The following is a 21,912-nucleotide window of genomic DNA, read 5'->3' as shown; positions in this document are numbered from 1 at the left end:
GGGATGGGGAATATTCTGGCTTCTCCCCATCCTCCAGCTCTTCACTTCCTGCTCATCTGTCCAATTGGCAAACCCAACTGGCAGCCAGCTCACAAAGGAGACTGGGAAATGCAGCTTGCAATGATCAGTTACTCTGCACAAAGCAGGGAAGAAAAAAATTTGGGGTCCTGGGCAAACAGACCCAAGAACCTGAACCTCACAAAAGATTAAAAAAAAAATCATTGTTAGTCAATCCTGGTTTGATGTTGCTAATTTATAACAAACAACAACCTTGTTTGAAATGGATCTCATGAATTGAAAACCAAAGTCTGTGCAGCTAGAGGGCTGCACCATTAAAATCAGGACAGCTGTATCAGAAGGGATTGTTATGTATGTGTCCAAGTTTTGAGCTGATTTGGAAGTCTTGTTAATTTTGCTGAATTAAGTCAATCTTATCTTTAAGAACACTGCCTGCCTTATTTTCTTGGTCTTTTAAATTCAGAAAGCTTCCAACTCTATAACATGGGTTTTCCCTTACTTTTCATATGGAATACTGAGAATCCCTCATCATTTTTCTTGTTAACCTTCTATTTATCTATTTGAAGGTTGCTGAAATTTGCTTATACTATAACTTCAATGATATTTTCCAAAATGAATTTTCAATCACCAAAACTATACTGCACAGGATATGGCAAATATTTGTGCTCATTCCTTTGAAGCCTCGAGCTGGCTGGCACCACTCTCTAAATATAGGTCAGGATTAACTGAGTAATAAGGCAAGAGTGCACAGGAGTTTCTCTAATAAATTCTTCAATAGTATTATTGTAGAGGAGTCTTTTCAAAGGATTTAACCTCAGGTAGACAGAAACTTTGGAAATATTGGGAAATGTCCACATTCTAAAACATTCACTATGTTTGAAAAATTGTAACAAGCTTTAAGCTAGTAAGGCGAACCAAATAAAAGATATTCCATGTTTCCAGTATCCTATTTCACAAATTTCAGCATGATTGCTTTTTTTTTTCTTTCTTTTGTTTTGGGGAACTTGGTTATTTTACGGTATTTCAACTGGTTCTAGAACTAAGTTTTTTTCCCTCTAAAATTATATGTTTACATTTTAGCTGGATACCCTACCACTCTGTTAAACTTCCAATGGAAGTGGAACTGACCATGGTATAAAGGGATAAGAAGTAACCAAAACAGTTTTAATTTAAGACTATGTGTAAAGCCAGAAGTTTCAGGAAAATAGGGGTGAAAAGAAACTACCTCTTTTTAAGCAGCAGAGGAAAGAACTTTAAGGCAAAATTAAATTAGAGTTACTAAACATTTTATGGGAAAGGAAGACAGATATGCTTTTGGAACTGGAAAAATATTGGTTAACTTTTAGTTGTGATCACACTTTCATGGTGTCTATGTGAAGCAAATGTTTTGGCTCTAAATTTGTTTCTGCTGCTTTTATGTTTCCTCCATCATCAACCTGAAGACAGAATAAGTCAGATTCTGCCTCATTGATGAGGGTCATTCAGAAGCCCTTCCCCCACTTCACTGAAACCACTCATTGATAAACAACTTCATGTCTTGCCACTGAAAATCTTCTCTTAAAGAGCACACAAACCAGAACTGGGGGCAAAACTGGTGAAAGTGCTCCTAGTACATTTTGCTAACCATAACCCACGCACTCACAAGGGATGTGGTGTTAGAAAGTACCTAATAATGTAAATATGTCTGCTGTCCTGTAAATGAAGTATACAGTGGCAACTATTTTTTTCCTTTTAAACTAGTTTTAATAGTATAATTATATTTGTTTTTTTCTGAAGTAGCCCTAATATACATTTTTTAGAAAATGTATGAAATAATCTATTGTCAGAAATTGAATTAGTCTATATTTGGTTTTTCTTTTCCCACAAGACACTGGATGTTCATATTAGTTTGACCAAGCTTTATGTATGAACACAAGTATACCCTTTAGAGTCCTAGAATGTTAGTGTTGGGCTTAGAAACCATCAGCCCATTTTAAAAATGAGGAAATTGAGGCATGGAGAGGCTGTGGTTTCTTCAAGTGCATAGAAAGGTACAATGAAGATATAATTAAACTATTTTCCTGTCTTCCAATTCCCAGCCCAGTGATCACTTCACTACACCACTTTGCCTTGATTGTGGACTAAGAACCATTTCCTCAGCCCTTTTAACTCACTCTATCCATGCCAAGTCACTTCAACACCTTCCTCGCACCTGCAAATTATCAGTAACCCTGAAAACATGGAGTTATTTTATCTGAGACAATTTGCTCAATACAAGCTATTGATTTAATAGTCTACTAATTGATGGTCTCAAGAAAACAAACTACCTCCAGCTGTATAAATAGGCAACTTAATGGGCAAGACGAGTGTCAGGATGTGAGAATTACCTGAGACTGGAAACCAGTAAGGACCCCCCCCCCCAAAAAAAACATATAGAAAAACAAAACAGAAAAAAAAAAAACCTTTAAAGTGGCGTCCTTGCTGAAGTCCAGAAAGATCTCAGCATCTTGAAAGATTCCCGACTTTGTAAAACTCAAATACAGGTTCTCCATCCTATGTCCAGGCCACGAGTGTAGCAAAAGGACAACATATAAAATGCTCTGGAACTGAAAGCCCGAATCTTGGAACCCAAGTCTAGTGGGCACTTTTTATACAGCCCCTAAAATTTAAACTCCGAAAGGCGGGTCTGGCCCCACAAAACCTCGAGAAATGATTCCGGTGGGGCTTGAGGGAAGAATAGGATCCACATATACAGTGAGATGCAGCCCGAACCCCACGAGCTACAAACACACGTACCCTTTAAAATATGCTTTATTAGGGCATTTAAGATGGAAGTTTGTTGAGGACTTACACAAGAACACATCTGACCTGTACTAGAATGGGTGTCAAGTTCCGTAGGAAAGTATCAAGCTGTTTTAAACTAATTTGGAAGTAACTCAGCGTACCCCTTTCAACAAACTCGTCGTCAACTCCCCCCTCCACCCGCCACCCGCCGATTGCCCGGGAGAGTTTGCTCAGTAACCGCCCTGAGGTCTGCAAATTTACTCCCCGGAGCAGAACTCTAGGACGCGCCTCGGCTTGCTTCTTCCCGCCGGCGAGCGGCGCTCCTCTCTGCGCTGGCCCGGGCGGGGAGAGGGAACACGGCGGGAAGGGCAGAGGGCGGTCCGCGGAGGGCGGAGGAGGGGGGCGGAGGAGGGAGGCGAAGGTGGCCGGCGGGGGGGGTTTATTGTTTCCTTTTGCCCTCCTCCTCCCGCGCCTCGCCCCGGCGTCACAGGAAAGCCGCCCGAGCAGCCCAGCGGCGAGTTATTTATAGAGCGGGCTGCGCGCGCGTCACGGAGCCCGGCCCGGCTGACGGGCCTCTGACGCGCTTGGCCGCCGGGCCGGGTCCGCGGGGCTGCGCGCCGGCCGCCCGCCACAATGGGCTTCTGTGTGTGCAGCTGCCATCGCCGCCGGGGAACGTGGGAGGGGAGTGGGTGCACCCCCGACCCCCCTTCCTCCCGACCGCGACCCCCTGAAAGGTAACCAGCCTCTTCCGCTCCAGGCCAGGACCCAGGCCACTCCGGCTTTTTTTTTTTAATTTTTTCTTTTCTTCCTGAATAAGTTTGCCTTTCCCCAGCCTCTGCTTCCACCTCCCGGGTTTCCTCCCTTAACCCCAACAAGTCAGGAGAGGGGGATTTTTCCGGCCGGGGGCGACCGCTTTGTGCGTTCGGTGAGCGGGACCCTCACAGGCGCGCACGGCGGGGAATGCGGAGACCGAGGGGCCTGGAGCGCCGGGCAGGTAACGTATCCTGGACCTGAAGTGGGGCGCTTTGTTTGGGGAGGGGGAGGTGGGAACCAGGGTGGGTGTGAACGCGGGGCAGCCCTTTCTGGACTCCCCTCTCTCCTTCCTCCGCCCCTCCCGCCGGCGCGCACAGGAAGCCAATCTGGGTGCGTAGCGCGAAGAGCGAAAGAGAAACTTCCACCAGCTTGACTGACTAGATGAGGCTCCTCCCGAAAGGCCAAGATAATAGATTCCCCCCCCACCCTACTCCGCCCCCCACCCTCGCCTCCCGCCGCCCCTTTCCCTGGCGGGTCTCCTCACCCCCACTTAACGCCTTGGATTTGAGAGCCGCGCTCTCCGCAGGTTAGTCCGTTGGACGCCCCCTCCCTGCGGAAGGAGGGGCTGGCGAGGATTTTAGGGACTTCCTGGGATGTGAAGACCAGCTCTGAACCATTCCCTTTCGGCTGCTGGTTGCGGGGAGAGCTTGCTCTGGAGCCTCTCTCACGTGGCAGGCAGGCAGGCAGGCAGAGAACTTGCTGTGCCTTCTAGGAAATTGCAGTCGATTTGTAATGCAGTTTCGCTAATTGGGAGTTCAAAATTAAACTTTAATAAAGCATTTGTGTCGTCTCGTGTAATTGTGGAAGCTTCCATCCGTCCTGGTAGATAGACTCTAAGTCTCAAGTTAATGGCGCTAAGCTAGATTTCCTTCCCAAATACAATTCCTTCAGCCGCCGTCGGCGCAGCTGGATTTCCGTAAGGTACAGATGTTGCTAATGGCAGCTTAAGCACGGATGGGCAGATAGCATACGGAATGCAACATGTTGCCATATGGTTCCTTTAGCCTTTCACCTCCAGGGATATCAATCACATATATTCTGGGAGGAACTTAATGACTCTCTGAACAGCAAAATGAATTACCTGGTATAATTTATATGCCTTGACCTGACACGTTATAACAACAAGAAGATAGCATCTCACAGTTTCTGTGGTATAAATTAATCTACAGAGCTACATTTCAAATTCTTTATCTTTTGGTAGTTTGAGGGCCCTGTCAAATCATTTTGGCTGTGAATTCTATTTTTGTATTGCCCCCTTCCCCACTTCCTTCCAACCACACACCTCTGGGTGTTGCAAAGTTTAGCAAAACTGTTGTCTTGGAAATTGCCATTCCACTGACCGGATGCTAATACTAATCGATGAGATATGGAGAAATGCAAAATATGATTTCCAGACCTAGTTACTGAAGAGTCGGCAGTCTTTAGGAGCAGCATACTTTTGAAGCCCAGAAAATTAAAGGGTTCCTAAAGAAAGTGTGTTTTCTGGGAGTTCAATATAATTCCTAAATCCATTTGATGTTCTGAAATTGTTTTAATTCAGTCTTTCTTAAACAAGTACAAAGAAAAACAGTTTTCAAGAATATGAAATATAAGACTTAAGCAAACCAGTTTCTGCATACACACACACACACACACACACACACACACACACACGTGTTACACCTTAACCTGATTCATGTATGTGGTGGTACTTGTAATTTGTTTTTCCCTCCAATGTTTCAGTGACAGCATACTGAAGGCACTATTTCTTAGGTTCTAGTGGAGAGATTCTGTAATATTACACGTCTTATTTTAAGAACTGCTGTGATTAGTAGAATTTTTTTATTGCTTCCAATTTCAGAAGATATAAACTTGGTTATCTTTTACTACATTATTTTTCCTTCACTAATGTAGATAGCACTGAAAATAAAGCAATGATTTAAGGGCAAGAAAGTAAAATAACTTATTTCACTTAAAAAAAGCAACTTCATGTTTACTTTTATCTGTTAAGGCATATCATCACACTAGAGATATACTGTCTTTTCCAAGTTTTTTCTTTCAACAATATGCAAACTTCATGAATTCATGTGAACGAGCAAAATGCACAAAGTAAGCATGAACAGTATCAAAAAGTATTGTATTTTCAGTTATGTCAAGTTTCAGAAAGTTAATATTTGAAAGTTTGTACATCATGTCCTTTCAAAATCATTTGGAAATACAAGATGATGTTTCTTTTTCTTTATTTTATAACGGGTTGATGATTTGGTACTTAGTGCTCCAATTATTCAATAATTTTGAATATAAGATATTTTTGTATATGTAGCCGAGGAGTTTATACAGAACAAATTATAATAGACCTGAGGTATAGCAGCCTTTCCTGGGGGTGTTTATGATAATCTTTTAATGGCTAAGATTTTATTTCTCTCTGTATCAGCATTACTCAATGATGAATTTTAACATTGATCAGCGGTGAACTTGTCAATAATGACTCCATCTTTATGACTTCTGAATAGACAGTGAGCATATCCTCTAATCAGTCACACAGAACTTGACTTATAAAGCTGTTATTGTCATGGACAGATATTGCAGCCTTTTGTTTGGCCCAGTGATTATTAGCATGTTCCTATTTCAAAAGCTAGGCCGAAAGTAGTGCTGTGTAACATTTCAGAATTCAGGTCCATTAATAAATAAATTCCCAGGTAGCACTATTTGCCTTTTTTTTTTTTCAAGCTATAATATAACATGTATTTCATGAATAATTTCAGACCCCTTTGTAGACATAAACTATGAATATTTTTGACATGCATATCAGTAACAAAACCAAGTGCTCACCTACAGTATTATTTTTATTTTAAATAAAGATTTGATTGGTGTCCATTGTTACTCTAAATGAGGTGGCTTGCTGCCAAGGGATCCCTATAGGGGAAAGTACTTGAATTGTTATTGTCTACCAGGGAATCACTTTCTATTTTTTGAGGTCTCAACTTCAACTCCTTTCAGTATTCCACTTCCATATTGCTGATCTGAGAATTAGTTTGGATATAAGAACTATTGAGAATGTGTTTGTGTTGGCCAAGAAGATTGTCACTGTTGTTTCTGATTGCCTTTTGATTTATGGCCTTTATCTTGAGCTGGCATGTTTATTTTAACTGAAAATGAAGAGAGAACTAGGTGCATTACCCCTGCATTAAGTAATTTTAATTTTGATGTAATTCTAGCTGTTTTCTTATTTTTATTCACAAATATATTTTAAGATATTTAAGATGAAGCAGATTTATGCTGTTCTCAAGGTAACATGAGAAAAGCTATGGACAGACATTAGGCCTCTAATAAAAATCTTCATTTGAGTGAGTAGGGGTAGGGAGGACCCCATCAGTCAGATGCATTTGCCCTCTCTTGCTTTTTTAATTCAAAACCTGTATTGTTGCACTGGGAACTTGTTTCTTTCTTGTATAGCATTTTATTTTCTTTTTAAATGATTTTTTAAAAAAAACTGTCAACCTGTAATCATTTAACCAACCGTGAAAGAAATTGTCTTTTATTTTCTGCTATATGCAGCTTTGTTTTTATCTGGGTCAGTATTAGTGTCATGTAAATACCACATAAAAATTTGACTTTGCTTGTCCTTACTTTGAAGATTGACAGGGGCTTCTTTAATTAGTCTTGTTCTCTTTCATATTCTTTATTCAGATACTGAAATGTAGTATTTTTTATAACTTTATAAGATTGTGTTTGCATTTATTTAATTTATGTTTCTTTTTTTAAAGCATGTAGCCTTGAATGTTTGTTCTTCCTTTTTTTTTTTTTACTTCATTACTCTGGTACTGCTTGATGTAACTTGATTAGCTCCCTCCCCAGTCATGATTGGTAATTAAAATAGGCATTAAAATTAGTCACTTAGCAATTTTGCTGTTCAATTGGCAATTAAATTACTTAATTGCAATTAAAGTCCTAATTTTAATTGGCAAAATGATAGATGTAGATTTAAGATAATATGTATAAATACTTTAATAAGTGTCTATATAAGGATTACTTAATTACTCAACTTCAAGTTTGTGCTGTTAACTTTAGAACTTTTAAGTGAGCAATGAAATTTATATTACATCTATTCAAAGGATATGGTAATTAGATTTATTACTTATCAGTATAAGGGTCCTTGCTATAAGTTACTTTTGTAGTGTTAAAATTATAGGCTTGATAATTGCAGAATTATGATGATGAAAAGGGCATATATGCCTTTGTCGTATTATATCAGTACTTTAGCTTCATTTTTATAAAATGAAGAGGTTCCTCTCTTAACAGTCTGAGGGAAAAAATCTAAAGTGGTTATTTTGTCTTTAAAGATAGAATAAACATGAACTAGCTGTGATATATATATATAAAAACAGTTGTAAAGTGTATATATTTCATCTATTTAAAGATGCTACATAATACATTATATGGTTATTAATGTATTAACTACATTTAAAATTTTCAAGTGACCTTGATGTTCTTTTAGCACAAAGCAACTTTATTTTCAGAATCTTTATAACGTCTTTTAGGACTTTGTACATTTTAATGAGCCCCATGTTTACTGAAATTAGTAATGAAAGTTTCCTATCAAAAAGATATTAAATACTGTCTTTAATTTTAAAGCAAATATTTAGGAGATGGTTACTGTGAGTGAAGTATTAACAAAAGATGAAGAGTTTTTTATTATGCAGAATACTTTTGAATGGTATGAGGTTTACCATATGTTCAATGCTTCTAGAATAAAAGATTGCTGCTGTACTCCATGTCTTCACAAATTTTCTAGAACTGAGTTCTGAATTGAAGAAACCACTTTTAAAGTTTTTGCTTTAAGTGGGTTTTGGTGGAAAATCGGCTGAGTAAAACCTAGTAAAAGCTACAACTACCAAAATCAAGAATACCACCTAAGCAATTGAGTTTTTCACTAAGTATCCTGTGGGAAAGGAGGAAACAATTCATCAATGGAAATAAAATGACCAAAACAAAGATAATAGAATCCCTTAATATTTAAGTATGATTTTGTCTTTTCAAAAAGATTGTCCAAATATAAAGTATATATTTCCTTTCAATACTTAAAATATGTTCCATTAAGTGATTTTATTATGAAAATACTTAAAAGCTACCTTCACTCTTCCATTGTAACAGCTATGTCTATTTCACTATATCTGCGTTTTAAGATGTATTCTGATTCATTTTGGGAGAAGAGTGAAATAAATCCCTAAAGGCCCCTTTCCCATGTATTAAGATAGAAAATCCCATGGGATTATATCCATGTTTGCTTTCTAAATTATACCAAAAGCTCAATTTTATTAAGTATAATCTGCTTAGCCATTCCTAAAATAAAATACTTTGGTTTAGGTGGGAGTATATGTATTATTTATATTGATAATTCTATAAATATATTTTTATATACATGGGACAATATACCCTGCTTAATATTGGTTAATAGCACAAAAGATATCTATTAACATAGCTTTCCTAAATACTTTTCCAAAGTCCTCAAATAATCAGTCATAATTTTATAATTTTGTTTACTTGGTTTCAAAAGAGGGAGCTATTTATGGGTAGGATCAGTTTTCACCCCCATTTATTTTAAATTATTAAGACAGAAGTAAGTATTAAGGGGAAAATGAATACCCTTTCATTTAGGGGTAACTGTACTATCATGTATACATACAGTTTATCAGATGCTGTGCCCCCAAAAATCCACTATTGTTGTTTTTAAGTGAGTTATGAAATACTTTAGTTGAACTACTTATGTACAAGAATCTTGAAGGGTTGCGGTTATATAAATGCAGAATTTTAGTTTCTTTTAGCCTAAACCATCATTTTAGCATTTTCTGAAAGGTTGTTCAGTCCTACATTTTAATTCCATTATATGTGCAATTAAACCTCTGTGCACAAAAGCATTCTCTTATGTACTTGCAAATATACCCACAGGAATCCTCTTCTAAACTATAATTTATTTAAACATGTAATCATAGGATTTTAAATCATGTTTTCATTTTTCCAAACTATATGCCAATTTGAACTACTTGGTGATAAAATGAGAGATTTTATTACCAGTTTGATTGTTTCCACTGTGACCTAACAGTGAGCTAGGAGAGCAGGAGAAAACCAAAATAAGAGGGAAAAAACTCTATTGTTAAACTAATCCCAGGTGTTAAACTCTTTCCCTTTTCAAGGAAAATAAAAGAGAATCAAAGATAGTTGTTTATGAATTCCAGCACAATATGTCCGTTTAGACTTGCAGCATTGTCTCCTCGGACTTGGCCTAAATAGCTCCTTGTATGGGGTGTTTGTATGGTGTGTGTGTGTGACACGGGGGGGGGGGGGGGAGGGAGGGAGGGGGGGAGGGAGAGAATCTTCTTGAACGTTGTGGAGTCAAGCCCCCTACTGACAGGATCAGTCAATTACAGACCTCTGCGGTTCTACTGGAACTACGCCCGATCAGCCTAGTGGGAAAACGGAGTCTGGAGTTTAGAGTACAGCCTTTATATTTTCTGATCCCTTTCACTTCGAACACAACAGATCCCTAATTAAGACGCAATTCAAAAAGTAGCTTATCTAAGAATTGACTTAAGCGTGTGTATCGGTCTTGCATCCAAAGTGTCTTCTAAGAAGTAATGCTTCCCAGGAATCAGAGAAGGAATTTGAAAAAACGAGAACATGAGTTGTAGAATAGAAGACAAAAATAAAGTCCCCCCCCCTTTTCTCATTTTAGTATTATATTCACTCCATTCTCAGTGAGTAATAATTATTAAAATAAACCGAAAACTTTCGATCTTGTGTGCATTAAGACTTGGGCAAAGTCTCCATTATTAAGAAGCCAGACTCGACAGGTTGCTGTTAAAGAATTAGGAATCACGTTAAAACGTTTGGCTTCCTTAGACTCTCGTTTTAAGAACTCCAGGACATTTTCGCAGTTCAGGCTCAACCCAGCCTACATAAGGGTGTGTTTTTAATAGTATTGTGTGTGTGTGTGGCGGGGGGAGTGTGTGTGTGGCGGGGGGAGTGCTATTTGGAGGAAATACTTTGATGTATGTATTTGTGTATATGGAGGGCAGTGGTTACAACCTTAAAATTCTCCGGGTCCCCGCTTTCCTAGGACTAGATTAAAAACTAATTTTGCCACCCCATTATGGTTGAGCTTACGTTTCCGCCTGGGAAAAAACTGCCAGGAGCCAAGCCCACAGTGGGGACGAAGGAAAGCACCCCCCGCAGCACCCTGCTCCCTGGCGGAAGGGGAAGGGAACCCGGGAGGGCGCCACTGGTGCTGAAGCTATTTTGGGGCCCGTCAGGCGGGTGCGTCAATGCCTGCGCCCCTGCGTCACCGCCACCCCCACCCCCTTCCTTCTCTTTTGCTCTCCAAACTCTCACTTTTTCCCTTTCGTTAGCGTGGAATCGTTTCTGCCCACCCGGCGCTGACGCTACAGCGCTCTAGCTAATAAGCTGTTCTCCTCCCTACCCCCTCTCAAACCCCTACTCACACACCCTCACCCGCCTCCACAACATCCCCACCATCACCACACATACTTGCGCGCGCGGGCACACACACACACATACACATACACTCTCACTTCCTGGTTTCATTTTATTTTTTTCTTACGCCCGCTAGGGCACTGCTGAGCCGCGGCGGCGGCGGCTGCAGCAGCGGTCGTTGTAACATCTGGGGGAAACTTAAGGTGGTCACGTAGGTTTTCCCGAGGCTGCAGCGCAAAAGAGCCCGCGGCTTCACCCCGCAGCCTCAGGGCACTTGATGGTAGCGCCTCCCGGGCCGGCGGGGAGCGGGCAAAGGCGGGCGTGCAGATCAGGGCTGAGTAGCCCGGGAACCCGGATAGTTCCATGGCGCTTTCGGCTCAAACTGACAACATCCGGAGGGGGGCGAGTTGCGAAAGGGTCCTCCCTTACCCCACCTCGCGGCCTGGAAGCGCGCAGTGCCGAGAGAGGACGGGTGGCAGGAAGACTCTTTGGAAGCCGAGAAGGGGGGCGCCTCCCAATTCCCCCTCCTCTAGTCCTGGTCGCTTCCAACACCACAGGAGAAGCCCTTGAAGGCACGCCCAGCTTTGGCCGTGGGGCCAGAAGGGGGGACTCGCCTTGCTGAGACTCTGGCGTTTTCTTTGCTCGAAAGCGCTGTGCGCTCTCGTTGTAGTGGGCGGATTGATTTTCCGCGTGGCAGACCCGGGATGCCTTAGGGGTACTGCTCTGGCCCGGGTACGCTCCCACTACCCGCTGGAGCCCTCTCCAGGAAGGGCTGGACGCCCATACCTTAATCGTCTCAGAGACACCCCCCTCCCGTCAGCTGAGTGTCCTGTCTTTTCAGCCCGGCTCTCGGATTGAGATCGTGGGAACACTTGTGTTTCAGAGGAGCGCCGATTTATTTCCCTGAAACTTTAGATGGTGGACATTCGGAAGTGTCGAAAGTATTAGAATTGGGAGAAGATGGAATCAGAGCACCTTTCTGCAGAAAGGGCACCTGTTGCGTGCTTATTGTCTGGGAAGCGAAAGCGGGAGACGCCTTCACTCTGATTTTGGGGCCCCCGAACGGCTGGGTTACTGTCCGCTTCCCATACCTCACCCCCTTCCACGCACTAGGTCCTTCATCGCTTGTGGTCTCTGCGAAGAACGAGGGAAAACAGAAAATTAGCCTCTCCCCCTCCCAGGAGGTGTGTGAGTGTGTGTGTGTGTGAGAGAGAGAGAAATAGAGACAGAGAGGGAGATAGAGTCAGCGGTCAGAGAAGTCCACAGACAGGTAAAGGAGGAAAAGGGGAAGCACCGAAATAGGGAAATCCCTCCCCAACTGCCTGAGCCCTCTGAGCGCCCCATGTCATGGGACAACTGTGCGCTCTTCCGCCAAGGGGGGTGTTGAGTGGGTGGATGAGGTTGGGGTGCTGTGAGGCACGCCCCATCCCGTGCAACGCCAGGTGCGGTCTACCTGGCCCACGCCAGCGCTCCCTGCCGCCGGGCCTTTTGTTGCACCCTCCCCACGTGTGAGTGGCCGGGTATCCGCGGGGGCGCATGGGTTCGGGGGAAGGCGAGTGAGCCGTGCAGCGGGCTGCGCTGGCCTGGGTGGAGAGGTCACACCTCTTCGGAAAAAAAAAAAAACAAAAAACCCAAGCCTGCTACCAAGGTGAACCCAGAACGGTTCCCACCTTAAAATCTGCTCTACTCGTGACGTCAGGTCGGAAATATACCAAAGCGAGCGCGGGCCAGGAGTCCGGGGAGCGCGGCGGCGCGGCGATTGGGCGACAGGCCGCTGACGCGCGCTGACGCGCGGAGACTTTAGGTGCATGTTGGCAGCGGCAGCGCGAGCCACATAAACAAAGGCACATTGGCGGCCAGGGCCAGTCCGCCCGGCGGCTCGCGCTCGGCTCCACGATCCCTGCTCGTTGTCCTGCCGGCCGTCTGCCCCTGCTCCCTGCTCCCTTCGCCCCGCTCGCCCACCCCTCCCGGACCCCGCCACCCAGGCTCTCAGAGGGAACTGCACTTCGATAGAGTTGAATGAATGAAGAGAGACGCGGAGAACTCCTAAGTGAGTAGGGGCAGCCCTTGTACTCGCGTTCTTTTATTCTTCTTTTGCACGTCTTTTCTTGCCACATGTATAGGACTGGTTCGCTGAAAGTGGGCGCCAAGGGCGCGGAGCACGAACCGCGTCGGACGCAGGGAAGTGGGTGCGCGCAGTTACTGAGGGCACGTTACCGAACTCCGGCTTTGGCACTAGGGGGGAGTTGGCTCCTAACAGAAGCTTCCGAGCTCCTCATTGGTGGACGCGGAAGGGAGATTTGCACAGTTCTGGGAGCTGCAGACGTTCCCGAGGAAATATGCGCAAAGTTTGCTCTTAGTGTGGAATTGATTGTGGCCTTTGGACTTGGAAACTTCAGGTCGTGTGTATATGAGGGGCCTGGAGGCTTCCCGCAAAGTGACAGGGAGAGAAAGTTCTTTAGTTTATATGTTGCTTGGGGACTGTGTCACCGCGCTTAACAGTGTGCGGATGTTTCCCGTGTATTTTTGAGTTAAGGGTGTTATTGGTAGTGTCTTGTTAGCAAGTTGTCTGAAATTTCTGGTTTTGACATATGCCGTGCGTGTCTATGTGAGTGTGTTAGAAAGAAAGACAGATAGACAGTGAGACAGAGATAAATAGAGAATGTGTAGAGTGCAGTTATGATGCTGTAAAGCTAGCAAGGAGTTAACATCCAGAACTGGCATCTCTTCCAACTGCTGTGGGGGTCAAGAGTCTCCTTTCTTCTGGATACTTTTTCTGGTAACCCTCCCCCGCCCCCAAGCAAGATTTTCCACTTTCAATGAAAAAAAAAAAAAAAAACATAACACACACACACACACACACAGAAAGGGTGGATCTGTTTGGCCTTCTTTTTTATTAGTAATAAGACTGCCTATGCTTTAGAATGACTGCGAAGTGGTAACATCTGAAAATGACTAGGATACAAGTATGTCTTGTTCCAGTAAGTAGGCAGACCTGGGGAGGGGGTATGGGGAAGATGATCAACTTGCCATGCTAGGAAGTGCTTCGAACATTGGTGCCAATACTTTATCAGCAGTATTACCTTCTTTCTGCAACTGGCCTAAGATCCTCCTAGAAAAATATGGGGACCCCTTTCCCCACCCCTAGGCCATTAAAGATATTAGAAGACGAGAATCCTGGAAAAGTGATCACCAATTCACCTGTATCCTCAGTCCTGAAGAGCAATCTCAGTGCTCTGTCAGAAGCACTTAGGGAACTCACATGCTTCTACTCAAATCACCTTTCCTACTGTCCAGGCCTTGCTAGTACTTGTAACCCTTGGGGAGGGGGCTTACTTTCTGATTTTATAGTCTGAACTTAATCTAACTTTATTCCTCCTTCCCAAAAGAAAAGCCAGTTTCCTACCCCAGGAAAATAATATCAGTAGAAATTTTCAATGCTGTATTTTATTAAACTCTATTCTTCTTACTCTAGGTTTGAATTAAACTAAAATGGAAACACCCTCACTCCCCACACTCTAGCAAAGGGGCCAATTCATTACATCATAACTGTTAAATAGGTTCAGGGAATGCCTTTCCTCCTTCATGAACCCTCTCGCTACAAGGATTTTGACAGTATGATGGGGGGCATTTTCTGGTGTTTCCAGCCATCTCTTTTACATATTCTTCTTAACTGCTATATTTGGTAAAGGCTACATACTAATTTCCGATGAAACCAACAGGGAAGGCATCCATGGGCCTGCCTGGTGAATCTACATATGTCTGAACTCGGTGTCTGTGGGGGAAGTCACCCTTATGAGCTTCCTGTGTCTATTTTAGGGAGCAGATCCAAAAGGCTGGACTCCCCATTGCTTTTCTAGAAATCTTGGAAACGTTGTCCTTATTGAATTACGACACTGTCCACCTTTAATTTCTTCGAAAACGCCTGTAACTCGGCTGAAGGTTAGTGCAACTTCATTTCTCTTACCCCCTCACCCGAGTTCCTTAAACGTCAAGAGACAGGGCAACGCTTTCTACCCCGGCGACCCTGTAACTTAGGCTTCCCGGACCCACTGCCTTCGGAAACAACTTTCTTATTGTTCTATTCAACTTTAGTGCTGTCCTTTCTAGAACGGAGCTTGCTGAACCTGTACTTCAGATAAGAGGCTCATCTGAGAGGGGTTGGCCGGAAGAGGGGTGGGGGAGGCGTTTGGAAATATCCAGTAGTGTAGACGGTCGATAGCGTTCCAGCTCTGGGTCTTTATTTGGACCAGCCTTTCCTCACCCTGAAGCATTTTATCCTGCAGCCCCCGCGCTCTCCTGCCTTTTCTCTCGCGCCCCTCCTCGCTCTCTGATCGCCGCGGGCTGCCGGTGTAGCTCCAGGTGTACCCGAGCCCGGGAGAAAGTGTTCAGTTGACCAGGCTGAGTGTATATTACCCTGTTTCATTTCCAGCCATGCCTTGTGTTCAGGCGCAGTATGGGTCCTCGCCTCAAGGAGCCAGCCCCGCTTCTCAGAGCTACAGTTACCACTCTTCGGGAGAATACAGCTCCGATTTCTTAACTCCAGAGTTTGTCAAGTTTAGCATGGACCTCACCAACACTGAAATCACTGCCACCACTTCTCTCCCCAGCTTCAGTACCTTTATGGACAACTACAGCACAGGCTACGACGTCAAGCCACCTTGCTTGTACCAAATGCCCCTGTCCGGACAGCAGTCTTCCATTAAGGTAGAAGACATTCAGATGCACAACTACCAGCAACACAGCCACCTGCCCCCCCAGTCCGAAGAGATGATGTCGCACTCCGGCTCGGTTTACTACAAGCCCTCATCGCCCCCGACACCCACCACCCCAGGCTTCCAGGTGCAGCACAGCCCCATGTGGGACGACCCGGGGTCTCTCCACAACTTTCATCAGAACTACGTGGCCACCACGCACATGATCGAGCAGAGGAAAACACCCGTATCGCGCCTCTCCCTCTTCTCCTTTAAGCAGTCGCCTCCGGGCACCCCAGTATCGAGCTGCCAGATGCGCTTCGACGGGCCACTGCACGTCCCCATGAACCCGGAGCCGACGGGTAGCCACCACGTGGTGGACGGGCAGACCTTCGCTGTGCCCAATCCCATCCGCAAGCCTGCATCCATGGGCTTCCCTGGCCTGCAGATCGGCCATGCGTCGCAGCTGCTCGACACGCAGGTGCCTTCGCCGCCGTCGCGGGGCTCTCCCTCCAACGAGGGGTTGTGCGCCGTTTGCGGCGACAATGCGGCCTGCCAGCACTACGGTGTGCGCACCTGCGAGGGCTGCAAAGGCTTCTTTAAGGTGAGCAAGGGCCGGGGTGGAGGAGGCGGGCAAGGGTCCCCTGGTTCCCCGGACCCCGGAGCGCACGCTCCGCCTTGGTGCCGAGAGCCCAGCCCCAGTACGCCCCGGGCCATCCGTCTCCTGGACTGCCCTACACTAGCTGCAACGGAGACTTTCTGGTGTCTGAGAAAGAGAAAAGCAGGAAGACGGTGAGCCCTGGCGTCGCATGCCCTGCACGCAGCAGACCTAGCGGGTCCCCACCCAGAAGTTGCTGCAGCCGAAGTCGGAAGAGGGTCATTTGCATGTGCTAGAAGCTGTCTTCCCTGTTCAGATTGAAATTGGTTAGGACAGAGAACCGTGTCTGAGCTAACCAAGTGGAACAGAATTCCCTATGGTCAAATTAAGTGATCTCTTTATTTCGCCATCCTGATTGAATAATCTTATCATTTTAAATAGAGAAGGTCTCCAAGGAATGTAAATAATATGAATGCCCACGGATTTGTATTTACTGAGCGTCCCCTTCTCTTTCTCTTGGCATATAAAACACAGCAAGGAGCGGTAAGGTTAGCTCAAATGTTAACGCTATCAATTTCCCTCTGTTAAATGCCCTGGGGGAGGAAAAAGAAGAGAAAGAGATAGAAAAGGGGGGAAAAAAGTAGTTGCGTGAATGTGTTTTTGTGGAAAGGGAGAATAAATTCCAACCGTTCAGAAATTGTCTCTGGATTTCCTGGGTTGCTGGATTTTAAAGAGGAAAACAATTAATTTTCGGCTGTGTTGTTCCCTTTTGCAGCGCACGGTGCAGAAAAACGCGAAATACGTGTGTTTAGCAAATAAAAACTGCCCGGTGGACAAGCGGCGCCGAAATCGCTGTCAATACTGCCGATTTCAGAAGTGCCTAGCTGTTGGGATGGTCAAAGAAGGTAGGTTGCGCAAGCTGCCGACCCCCGCGCCTGCGCCCCTAGGTAACCACTGCTCCCATTTCTCCACTTCTCCCTTCCCACGGCTTAGGATCTCCCACCCCCGTCCCCGCCCCCGCCCGGCTTCTGGCGTCCAGGACCCCGCAGCTGCCTGCTAGCCCGACCTCCCCTGGAGAAAACCGCCAGGCCCTTCTCGCCTTTAACTATACGACCCATTTGGAGGATGAAATAAAATAACCTCGCATTTTTTATGCTTGTCGTCAGTAAAGGCTTTACAGCCTTGGGGCTCTGCGCCGCAGGCGGGGCACCCCTCGGCTGCGGCCTTCCCCGGGGAGGGGTCGAGGCGGCGTCTGGGCATGGGCTCCCGGGAGCAGCGCTGACGCGACTATTTTTTTGCAGTGGTTCGCACCGACAGTTTAAAAGGCCGGAGAGGTCGTTTGCCTTCGAAACCGAAGAGCCCCCAGGAGCCCTCTCCCCCCTCGCCCCCGGTGAGTCTGATCAGTGCCCTGGTGAGGGCCCATGTCGACTCCAACCCGGCTATGACCAGCCTGGACTATTCCAGGGTAAGAAGCTGGGGGTGGTGGGGGTGGGGGTGGGGGTTGGGGTTAACGTGTGGACAAATCGGCGGATGGGCAGGACACCCTTCCCAAACCCACCTTTAACCCCCAGATCCCGCGAGCAAAGGAGGCAAGCAAAACTGTAGGCCTCACAACTTTGAGCAGGGACACTGAAGACAGACAGACTGATGAACGTTGTACCGGCGGGTGTAGACTTAAAGACAGGGCAAAGGAGGGAAGAGAAGACATATCACAGTGGTGGAATGTCTGTTAATAACCCTCCCCCTGTTCACCACCACCACCACCATGCGCGCATGCACACACACACACACACACACACACACACACACACACACTTAAAACAACACCTCTAATGCAAAAGCTAAGATTGGGCAAAATTCCCCCACTTCTACTTTATACCAGCCCTCCACACAGATGCTTTAATCCTCATCTTACTGGTACTGCCTGGGTGTGGGTGGGGGCTGCCTGGGGGTTGGGGAATGGGGAATGGAAAGAGAGGGAGTAAGGAATGGTAGTAGGGTGGGGGATCAAGTGGTCAGATTTCTCTTTTACTCCAGCTGTGAGAAATGTGCAAGCCTTAATTGGAGGAAGTAAGTCGGGCAAACCTTGAAGCGACTGTAATTTTATGAAGATCTGCAAAGGGCGGTGCTGCCCGAGACCCACTCTGGGACTGGCATGAATACTAACATGTCAATTGTTTTGTGGAGATAAGAGTGAACGTTTCCCAGGGCTGGATGGCACTGTATTTAGACTGTATGGAAATGGTAATTTACATATTTAAAGCAGCGACCTCATAGCACCATCTCTAATTGAATTAATTGCCCCGGAACATCTAATTTCCTTACTGGTCAGAGAGAGGTTTAATTGTTATAAAAACCTGGCTCCCCTACTAGAAATGGGGTTAGCAATTTCACGGGTTATATATTTTAGAGAACCTCATTAAGTGCTTTTTAAAATGAAATTCCAGTTCCAGGCAAACCCTGACTATCAGATGAGTGGAGATGACACCCAGCATATCCAGCAATTCTATGATCTCCTGACTGGCTCCATGGAGATCATCAGGGGCTGGGCGGAGAAGATCCCTGGCTTCTCTGACCTGCCCAAAGCCGACCAGGACCTGCTTTTTGAATCGGCTTTCTTGGAACTGTTTGTCCTGCGATTAGCGTACAGGTAATAAGGGAGGAAGCAATGCAGGGAGGCAGGCAGAGGAGGAAAGAGGGGAGAAAAGAAGTGAAAATGAGAAAAGACAGAAGGAAAGAATAGGAAAGGCAGGAGGGGGAAAGGAAGGAAAGGATAGAAGACAAAAGGAAGGGAAGAAGCAAGCCCGGAAGCCTTGAATGAATGGAACGGAGGTGGGATAGGGGGCGTTCTTGATTGTTATGAAATTAAACCCTTTCAAGGTCCACTGGTCTACATTTTATTAACTCTTCAGTAATTAGGTGCCTCTTAAATCCCTCATTTATTGCTCTTCAAGTAATTAGTTGTTTAGCTTCTCTCTCTCTCTCTTTTTCTCCCCTCTCTCTCTTTGGTATTAATTGCAGGTCCAACCCAGTGGAGGGTAAACTCATCTTTTGCAATGGGGTGGTCTTGCACAGGTTGCAATGCGTGCGTGGCTTTGGGGAATGGATTGACTCCATTGTTGAATTCTCCTCCAACTTGCAGAATATGAACATCGACATTTCTGCCTTCTCCTGTATTGCTGCCCTGGCTATGGTTACAGGTCAGTACCACAGGTGCAGGTGTTTCTCCTGCAGAACTGCCCAGTGGGAATTTTCCTGGTTTTCCCTTGCCACCATTCCTCTCTGGTTTTGCAAACTAGCTAACTGCCTTGGGCATTCCTCTTTTGTTTCTGATTTTGTTTTCTGCAGAGAGACATGGGCTCAAGGAACCCAAGAGAGTGGAAGAGCTGCAGAACAAGATTGTAAATTGTCTCAAAGACCACGTGACTTTCAATAACGGGGGGTTGAGCCGCCCCAATTATTTGTCCAAACTGTTGGGGAAGCTCCCAGAACTCCGTACCCTTTGCACACAGGGGCTACAGCGCATTTTCTACCTGAAACTGGAAGACTTGGTACCACCGCCAGCAATAATTGACAAACTTTTCCTGGACACTTTACCATTCTAAAGCCTCCTCCCATGCACTTCAAATGAACTGGAAAGAAACCTAAGCTATCCAGAGGGGGAAGGTTGCATGGGCAGAGATAGCATCCTGAGCTATCTTAGCTCTAGCCATCACCCCCTTCCACAAATTTCCCAGCCCCATGATCCCTAAAGAAAAAGACAAAAATTGTTGCTATTTCCTAACCTGCAGGCAGAACCTGAAAGGGCATTTTGGCTCCGGGGCATCCTGGATTTAGAACATGGACTACACACAATACAGTGGTATAAACTTTTTATTATTAGTTTAAAAATCAGTTTGTTGTTCAGAAGAAAGATTCCTAATGCGTGATGGGAGATGTCTGGCTGTGCATTGTTGTTGCAGTTAAGACAAATGTAACACACACACATATTAAGGGGGACCCACAAGTATTGCCCTTTAAAAGACTTCGAAGTTTTCTGCTGTAAAGAAAGCTGTAATATATAGTAAAATTAAATGTTTTGCGTGGGTGGCATGAGTTGAAGAAGGCAAAGGCTTGTAAATTTACCCAATGCAGTTTGGCTTTTTAAATTATTTTGTGCCTATTTATGAATAAATATTAAAAATTCTAAAAGATAAGTGTGTTTGCAAAAAAAAAAGAAAAATACATTAAAAACGGACAAGCATGTTGATTCTAGGTTGAAAATGTTATAGGCACTTGCTACTTCAGTAATGTCTATATTATATAAATAGTATTTTCAGACACTATGTAGTCTGTTAGATTTTATAAAGATTGGTAGTTATCTGAGCTTAAACATTTTCTCAATTGTAAAATAGGTGGGCACAAGTATTACACATCAGAAAATCCTGACAAAAGGGACACATAGTGCTTGTAACACCGTCCAACATTCCTTGTTTGTAAGTGTTGTATGTATTGTTGATGTTGATAAAAGAAAGTTTATATCTTGATTATTTTGTTGTCTAAAGCTAAACAAAATTTGCATGCAGCAGCTTTTGACTGTTTCCAGAGTGCTTATAATATACATAACTCCCTGGAAATTACTGAGCACTTTGACTTTTTTGTTTTATTAAAATGTCTAAAATTGTCAGTTAATATATTATTTTATGTTTGAGTAAGAATTTTAATATTGCCATATTCTGTAGTATTTTTCTTTGTATATTTCCAGTATGGCACATGATATGACCCACTGCCTTTTTTTCTATGGTGTATGACAGTTAGAGGCGCTGAATTTTTTTTCTGATAAATTCTTTCTTTGAGAAAGACAATTTTAATGTTTACAACAATAAACCTGTAAATGAACAGAGTTTAGTCTTCTTTCTGGGTCAAGAAAAAGATCACTGAATAGCAATATAAAATAGAGTTGAAGAACTAATTTGGGGCAGGTCATTTATTAAACATATGCTTTATCAAACTAACAGCCTAATCTATTCTGGCAAAAGGAACTGGGCAGTTGAACGAATTATCCAGAGAATTCAGTACAGTGTTTTTCTTTAATCAGAATTTCCCAGTTTGGCAACCTACATTTATCAAAATCAGTTGAAAATATTTCAACTTTTATGTTAACTTTGCTAGTAAGTGCAGCTCTCAGAAGAGAAGTTCAGGAGACTAAAGAGCTTTTGAGCTTTTACGAAGTCGGGAATACTGTCAGGTTATTGTCTTGCACACTATTTAGAAAGTATCATTTTATGACTCAGAAGTCAACACTGATTTAAAGCATGTTGCCTAAAATCTCCGAATTTTTCCAATTTCTCCATCTATAACTGTTGGGGAGGCTTTTGGATAAAAGCAGGGCAAGCATTTCTAAGCCTTTGGGCATTTGGTGACATTGTCAATATGATCATTGACATAGAGCTGAATTTAGTAAAGGCTTTTTTTTTTTTTAAACCACTTTTTGCTTTCTTCCTTCAGTGTATAGTGACCAGGTACAACCTGCAGCTTTAGAATAATATTTCAGTCTTTAAAGTTTCTCAGATAAAT

General features: G+C 44.3%; 1 protein-coding gene across 8 annotated transcripts; it reads left to right on the top strand.

Moving 5' to 3' along the window:
* Positions 1–3,354: 3,354 nt before the first annotated feature.
* On the top strand, positions 3,355–21,386 carry NR4A2 (nuclear receptor subfamily 4 group A member 2). Of its 8 annotated transcripts, none has more exons than XM_077153862.1 (8): positions 3,355–3,515; positions 14,884–15,006; positions 15,497–16,362; positions 17,132–17,261; positions 17,658–17,821; positions 18,804–19,006; positions 19,378–19,556; positions 19,705–21,382. In XM_077153862.1, the coding sequence occupies exons 3-8, from the start codon at positions 15,499–15,501 to the stop codon at positions 19,959–19,961; spliced, it is 1,797 nt and encodes a 598-aa protein (XP_077009977.1). In that variant the 5' UTR covers positions 3,355–3,515; positions 14,884–15,006; positions 15,497–15,498; the 3' UTR covers positions 19,962–21,382. The 8 variants fall into 8 exon arrangements, with proteins under 8 accessions (XP_077009977.1, XP_077009983.1, XP_077009982.1 ...); XM_077153868.1 differs by lacking the exons at positions 3,355–3,515; positions 14,884–15,006 and adding an exon at positions 12,874–13,114 and having other exon boundaries at positions 19,378–19,394; positions 19,499–19,556; positions 19,705–19,915; XM_077153866.1 differs by lacking the exon at positions 3,355–3,515 and adding an exon at positions 12,875–13,114 and having other exon boundaries at positions 14,925–15,006; positions 15,675–16,362; positions 19,705–21,386.
* The last annotated feature ends 526 nt before the right edge of the window (positions 21,387–21,912 follow it).

The sequence above is a fragment of the Tamandua tetradactyla genome, chromosome 3, assembly GCF_023851605.1.
Source record: "Tamandua tetradactyla isolate mTamTet1 chromosome 3, mTamTet1.pri, whole genome shotgun sequence".
In the NCBI taxonomy this organism is placed as follows: Eukaryota; Metazoa; Chordata; class Mammalia; order Pilosa; family Myrmecophagidae; genus Tamandua; species Tamandua tetradactyla.
This window is presented reverse-complemented; position numbering and strand designations above follow the sequence as displayed.